The following is a 7,019-nucleotide window of genomic DNA, read 5'->3' as shown; positions in this document are numbered from 1 at the left end:
CCCCCCCCCCCCCCCCCCGAAGAAAACCCTTGAAAGAATTTGTAAACACATTTTCAGGATCATAATCTCACCTATGTGTACTATTGTTATATCCACTACATGTTTTTAACAGTTCAATATAGTAGCAGTTGTTTGCCATCTCTGAATATGTTTTATCTCAAAAACAACTGAAATAACCGCATTTGGCAAGCTCTTGGCCATCATTGCATTGCATAAGCAGTAATTATCAGAACAGAAAGACATTATACAAGTCGTTTAAACCACTAACCAAATTAAATGTACAATCGGCAGTTAGATTTAGAAATGGCAGATACACAGATCACACGAATAGGCAAAATTATGGACACGGTTTGCCATGCAATTTAGAGACAAACACCTTGTTTTGGCCATTACCATACTGCAGGTGACAGGGGAGTCTGTTTTAATGTTACTGATGGGAATGGGAGAGCCAGTTGGCTATGTGTTTCTAAATCATGTCCTTTCTCCCATTTTCCTGCTTTTTGAGGCTCAGGCCAACTTAAACAACAATCAAACAAACACTTTGTCTGCACATCTTCCAAAACAAGTTATATTTTACAATAAATGTGATGTTCCACATTCATCTGTCTATGGCTGTGACTCTGTTCAAGTCAGAGTTAAGAAACCTTCCTCTGGGTCAGTTCACGTGTAAATTGTCTGTTAGTTTGTTTTGCTGTGCATATTACTATGCCACTGAGCCTAACACTTATATTTTGGCCCCACCTGTGGTATGAAAGCCATTGTAAAATTAAGCATAGTTATATGACTACTTTATCAATAATTGCTTATCAGTCCAAAATTTGTATTTAGGAAGTTTGTTATTAATACCAGGTAAGAATGCTTACTATTTTTCCATGACTCACTTTTCCTTTCCTTACACTCGCAGAGTTTCTTTCCCTTTTTCTTTTTTTTTTCATTACTGAACGTTGCAGAAAGTTAAACAGGAAAGAAAACAAACAAGTTCTTAATAATAAAAGCCAATCAGCTAAACTCTGGAAAAAGCTACTGGCTACAATGCTTTGGATCACCAATACACCCACACGCACATACAACAACAAAAAATGCTACTAATTTTAATCTAAGATGACCTTGTATTAGTAAGTAGCAATGATGGTAACAATTGTGAGAGAAGGATTGTGTTAGTTAGGCATGTCAGTATCAATTATAAATGTAGGATTCTCAAAAAGTAAAATCAACAAGCTTTGGCGTATATCTGTGGTAGAAAGGACTGCAAACTATTCATCAATCTCCCTGCACACATTCTGTACATTGTACATCTCCCCCCATGGCATCGTTCAGAGGGCTTAGCCCTGTGTGTTTCCGTGTCACAACAATTTTCTCTCTCCCTCCTTCCCCTCCTTTCTTCCTCTTTTACTCCGCCTGCTGCGTCCTTCAATAATACATGAGGTGCAAACAGGGGAGAGTGAGTGAGATTTAAAACAGTGGAAGAAAGAAACAAGAAGGGAGGGAGAGTGGGACAGAGAGCAGACACACCTATAAACACTACTGTCATGTTTAAGTGCAAGATGGTTTGATGGAAGACTGTGTGTAGAGAGGAAGGAGAGGACAGATAAAAGGGGAGGAGTGGCGCTTGGGTATCTTTTTTTCTCTTCCCTTTCATATGATTCTCAAGTCCATATCCATCTGTATTGATGGGCCAAGCTCAGTAGAAGAAGTACACTGTGAGTGACGGAGAGATGGAGAGAGAAAGAGGAATTCATTAGTCTAATGGATCTGGCAATACATCACTTAAAACAAAACAAGGAAAGGACAGTCAACTTTTCTCTCCTTATATATTGTATTCACAGGTTTGTTTTTTAATATTGGTAAAGGTAGTAACATAAACATTTACTGTAATTGGAAGTCATGAATATTTCACAATCAGAGCAGAAGTAAGCAGGCCAGACATGGGCTTGTTTGGGCAGAAATACTAATATTTTGGTGTTGTCCCTCTGTGTCTTAATTTCCTGTAAAATTAAGTATCAAAATCCTACTTACAGAATAGTATTCCAACCACAATGACTCCGATGATACCCATCATGATCATCATCTGAAATAAGAAAACAATACATTTACTATAATGGGACTTATTATAAAGGAATTTAAGATACACCGGAACTATCTGTGGAGGCCAATGCCTGCAAACAGAAAAGATAAGAAAACATTGTTGTGCTTTAAACATGCAATCTTTTGTATATTTCTGAGACTGAAGTGAAAACCATATACAAAAAGACTTCTGTTTCCCATTTTCCTCAAAGCATCTGCTCAGTCTTCCACAGCAGCTCATTAAAAGATAAGTGGAGAGCATGATCCCTATAACAGACACTATGTTCGCTTCAGCTGACATCAGCATGAACAGTTGTTCAATGCTTTAAAATAAAAGATGAGGATTTTGTTCACACTACTAGCTCTATATATATATATATATATCTCAATGCACCACATACAAATATAGGCATATTGTTAATTCACACTCCGACTACGTTGTAAGTTTCTTACAGTAACAACAATCTGTTAATGGACCAATACTAATGTGCCCACCTTGCAGTTCTTCCACCAGTACTTGTTCTTTAGTTTAGCGGCACAGCTTTCAAACTGGGAGGCTCCGGCTTGGAGAGCATCCGCTCTGTCATCCAGCTCTGAAAGCTTCTGGTCCCTTTCCAAAACCTTGTCCACATTCACTCGCATGATATCCACCACCTAGCAAACAGCGGCGAGGATGAGACAGCATTTGGCAGTGGTGGGGAGAAGAGACAAAGAGTGGTTAAAGGAAAGGAAGCAATGAGAGTAAGTAATCACAATCCATTTGCAAACAGGAAAACCAGACCTTTCCAGAGAACATAAGTATTTTACATGCTTGTTTGTCTCTGATCAAGAATTATGACACACACATATTTATATATACAATAAGTCCATATATTTTGTGATTAAACTGCTTTAATATTGACACATTGCATGTTATATCAAACTCTGTCCCAGAATCCTAGATTGGTCCGGTCCAGCTCACCTCCTCGACTTGGGCCTGTGTCTGCTGTAGCCTGCGGTTGCTGGAGGTGTTGGGTGGGCCAGGAGGTGCGCCGCCTGGGGCTCCATCTGCACCAGGGGCTCCCGGAGCACCTGGGGCTCCACCTGGAGCAGCAGCATCTGGGGCAGACCTGATAAGTAGAACAAGGAGGAGAAAGAGGAACGCTGGAGTAAAGAGGACCATTTGCTATTACTGATTACTGATGCATGTTTATGACATGTAGAGAGCACTTTAATCTAATAGGAAAACGATTCTCAGGTACAGGAGCAAATTAAACTATGTAGTTGTAGAGGACCAATAAAGCCACCACATACTGTAGAAAAAGGAGAAAATTGCATATATGCGGGGGGAGTAGAGATGTAGGGGGAGAAATGCTTACAATTGGATGTGAAGGGTTGGGGATTTGGAAGATGCAATGGGAGGAAAGAAAATATAGGCCGCAGATGGGAAGCAAAAAAACGGACAGTCCTAGCTAAATAATGGAAGAGAAAAACAGGGAAGTTCTTGTGATTGATTACAGAGAGTTGGGTGGGACTGAGGAGAAAAGGTAAACTGACTCAACCTGATGGACAGTTGAATTTAAATCATACAAATCAAATACACAAAATAATTGTGCAGATAAGGAAGAAGAATGCGTTAACCTCGTGAACCAGTATTCATTGAACATGGATGTTCCTCAACATGACCTTAAAAACTCTCTGACCCACAATATATTGTGTAACAAATGCATTCTTTTTTAATCTATGGTGTTAAAATTGTCTTTAAAAACTCAATGAAACTCTACCTAAGACTTCACAACGACAGCAGTCAACCCCTGAATACATCATTTAGTGATGGTGAGATGGAAAATTTCACTTGCGTCAGCAGAATCCATCAAGCTGAAAGAAATCAATTCAGTTTTCGACCCCCAAAAATGAAAACATACAAGGAAATAAACTAGTTTGAGTAGACTATTTATCCAGAGAAGCTTAACGTATCTTTTTAATGTTGCTAATGTGAAAAAAGCGCAGCAGAAAAGCCGCATTAATACTCACATCTTCTATGCAGCTGTTTGAACTGACTCACGGGCAGCGGAGGCGGGGGTGAGGGCTGTGAGGTGGAGAGGGAGGGTTTGAAATACAACACGAGAAAAAACTGCAAGAAAAAAAACAAAAAAACAAGACGAGAATTTCTAGTCACTGGTCCAAACGAAAGTCCAAATTTGCAGTAAGCAGAGTTATTGAAGTGCCGCGCTAACAGTAAACAGAGGCAGAGGGTCTTGGCGCAGTGGAGCAGATCTTCTAGCAATGCATTTATATTGCAACTCGTCAGCAAAGTACCGCAATACACCGAGACACGTAAACGGGCCGGGCGATAATTCACTGTGGGACTGGACTGGAGAGCAGGAAGTGAAGCAGAAGCGATGTGAGCTCAAGAGAAAAGTACTTCTAAATTAGTAATCCATTCAAGAGAAACCCACGGATGCTCATATTCCTGCAGGGCTGCATGCAGCTCCTCCGAGCGATGCTGAGTCCTTACGGAGCTGCTCCTGGATGCTACAGCGCAGCACTGATTGGCTGGTTGTTGAGTTGCCTCTTCTACTTGCGAATGCGTGCAATTTAAAAATTAAGGGATATAAAGTCCAGTCATGAGAAATCAGTTGTCCGTCTTTTATTATGTCACCCCCACCTTTATCTCGCTTTCTCCCTGCGCAGACAGAGGTGCGTTCGGTGGGGAAGTGCAGTAGTTTCGCCCGTGTGAAGTGCTGTGGCACTGTAGGCTACTGCAATAATGCGTCTCTCCTCCTGTCTTCTCCACTTGGACTCGTAACGACAGTGCGGTACCCCCCCCCTCCCTCTGTCTTTCTCCCCTCACACTTTGCAGTACTGCAGCTCTCTTTGTCGGATAGGGCGGCAGGACGACACTGCGGTACAGTGGATGCCTACAGAGTGCAGTGGTGTGTCCACACTTTTTCGGGTCTGGGGTGGCCCCAGCGGGGCCCTGACTTATGCAGGGGTGGCATGAAATAGTCGGAATAGCATTCATTTCCCATTTCTGTATCCACTATCTACTTAAATTACTAACAGTAGCCTACAGTAGGCATGTCTCGTACAGTTTTGTACACTCCTGTGTTTACATTTTTTATTTAAGATAAATAGACCTAGGTTATCAATAACAAGTGTTAATTTTGGATTTCATGCCAAGTTTTTACTCATTTGCTTTGGTTATTTTCCCAAACATAAAGAATACAGTTGTTATTTATTTTAACCAGCTAACTAACTAACTAACTAACTAACTAACTTGTGTTTAAGGAAATTAATAACCCAAATTAATTTTGCATCATGAATTAATTTGTTAAAGGTTTATTAAATGCTTTGTCCAAATATCAAAACGAATTTCAGAGCCCAAGATAATGTCTTTAAATAGCTTGTTATGTTAAACCAACCGTTCAAAATTAACAATGAAATGACCGTAGCACAGCCTCAATTTTGAGAAGCTGGGACCAAAGATTTGGGTGCATTTCTTCCCTAAAGGTGCGTGCATGTGTTCAATGACTTAAAATATTAATCGGCTATACAAAACTGTTTCCAGTTCCAATTTTCTGTTGACTGACTATGATTTTAACACAAATTTAAAGTTGGATACTGGACAGAATCACAAGTTCACTGCGGTCAGAGAGGAATCACCAGAGCCACTGGCTTTCGTTCTATGACCTGTATGTACAACTTTATTAGCAACGGAAAGAAGACTTCCATAAGAAACCTAATCTGGAAGATGTTTGACTTTTTTCACGGCAGATAATTTGACTTGTCATAGTAGGAAATGCACAGCTGGAATTGATAACTTTAACAATGGCTCAATTCTATCAAGTGTCCCGGTAAGCTATTTCAGTGAGTCAGCATGCACAATAACAGGGCCTCTCCTAAGTGGAATGCAGCCATCATTAATGGTTTTGAACACACCAGTGCTTTTCCTACTATGACATGTCATGAAAAAAGGTCTTTTACTCCCTGTTTCAGAATATAGATTTGGCAATTCTGCATATTCTCCAATGTGAGAAAACCACTGAGATCTTTCTTAACTTGTCATTATTGTATGACTGAAAGACGAAAATTTAAGGAAAATAATCCAAACAACTAAGAAAATGTAATCTGTTCTATTCTGTTTTAAGATTACGTGAATTCACAGGAACTAGTGGTCGGTGTCAAACTTCCATAATTTTTTTGCTAGTGTTGAAATGTAGCAAAAATTTCTGTAATTACAAGCATTCAATGTTTGGTCCGCTCTATAATCTTGTTTAGTCCATGGGGTAATATTACATCACATTGCCTCCAAAAAGAAGCTCATCCTGTTCCTCAAGCAAAGTCCGGAGACCTGGTGCTTACTTGTCACTTATTTCAATGCTTTTTTATTCATGGTCAACAAACCTAATACCTAATTTTTGAGTTAAAACAATGCAGACATCATGAATTATTTTGACTAATAGTTATGATCAGAGGATGTTGAGTGGATCACAGACTGTTTAGTCTGTGATCAGACAAAGACAGACAAAGTTTAGTATGTTATGTTTTGAAACCATTACATTTTTTTTTTTAAATGCTATAAAATTGAATATAACACCCAAAATGCAATAAAAGTAGAACTTAATTTTACCTGTTAAGAATTTTGTGTGGGTTCCATGCAACGTACATCCATGCATCCATGTAATTTTTGGGAAATTTGATGTAAAAAAAACTTTAAAAACAGGTCAAATTTGACCCGAGGACAACACAAGGGTTTGTTCCTAATAAAGTCCCAGTTGAGCCTACAACCTCTGCCTTTTTCTATTTTGAGTCTTAACTATATTTAGGATAAGTCAAAGGAGTGAAGTCAGTCAAAGGGCCATTGGAAAAATGAAACTTACCAAATTGTGTTACCATCTTCAGTATATGGACATCCTTGTCTACAAACTTTTGTGTTGTGTTCACATGTTGCATTTAATCATCTCATGACCACT

At 39.4% G+C, this 7,019-nt stretch overlaps 2 protein-coding genes across 4 annotated transcripts in view; one reads left to right on the top strand and one right to left on the bottom strand.

Moving 5' to 3' along the window:
• The window catches only part of tapbpl (TAP binding protein like), a 22,970-nt gene extending 21,910 nt beyond the window's left edge, over positions 1–1,060 (top strand). For all 3 annotated transcript variants that reach the window (XM_034874263.1, XM_034874265.1, XM_034874264.1), the window contains one exon: positions 1–1,060. This exon is cut by the window's left edge and continues 857 nt beyond it. The gene's annotated coding sequence lies outside the window, so the exon portion shown is untranslated.
• Positions 1–4,870, bottom strand: part of zgc:92912 (uncharacterized protein LOC436805 homolog) — a 5,149-nt gene extending 279 nt beyond the window's left edge. Inside the window, exons 1-5 of the mRNA XM_034874375.1 lie at positions 4,078–4,870; positions 3,026–3,173; positions 2,560–2,718; positions 2,017–2,068; positions 1–1,698 (exon numbers count right to left, since the gene is read on the bottom strand). The exon at positions 1–1,698 is cut by the window's left edge and continues 279 nt beyond it. Of these exons, the coding sequence (XP_034730266.1) occupies positions 1,682–1,698; positions 2,017–2,068; positions 2,560–2,718; positions 3,026–3,173; positions 4,078–4,079 (378 nt within the window). The 5' untranslated portion in view covers positions 4,080–4,870 and the 3' untranslated portion in view covers positions 1–1,681. The remainder of the gene's footprint in view (positions 1,699–2,016; positions 2,069–2,559; positions 2,719–3,025; positions 3,174–4,077) is intronic.
• Positions 4,871–7,019: the final 2,149 nt, after the last annotated feature.

The sequence above is a fragment of the Etheostoma cragini genome, chromosome 6 (genome assembly GCF_013103735.1).
Source record: "Etheostoma cragini isolate CJK2018 chromosome 6, CSU_Ecrag_1.0, whole genome shotgun sequence".
Classification (NCBI taxonomy): Eukaryota; Metazoa; Chordata; class Actinopteri; order Perciformes; family Percidae; genus Etheostoma; species Etheostoma cragini.
The sequence above is the reverse complement of the archived record's forward strand: the minus strand, read 5'-3'. Positions and strand labels throughout refer to the sequence as shown.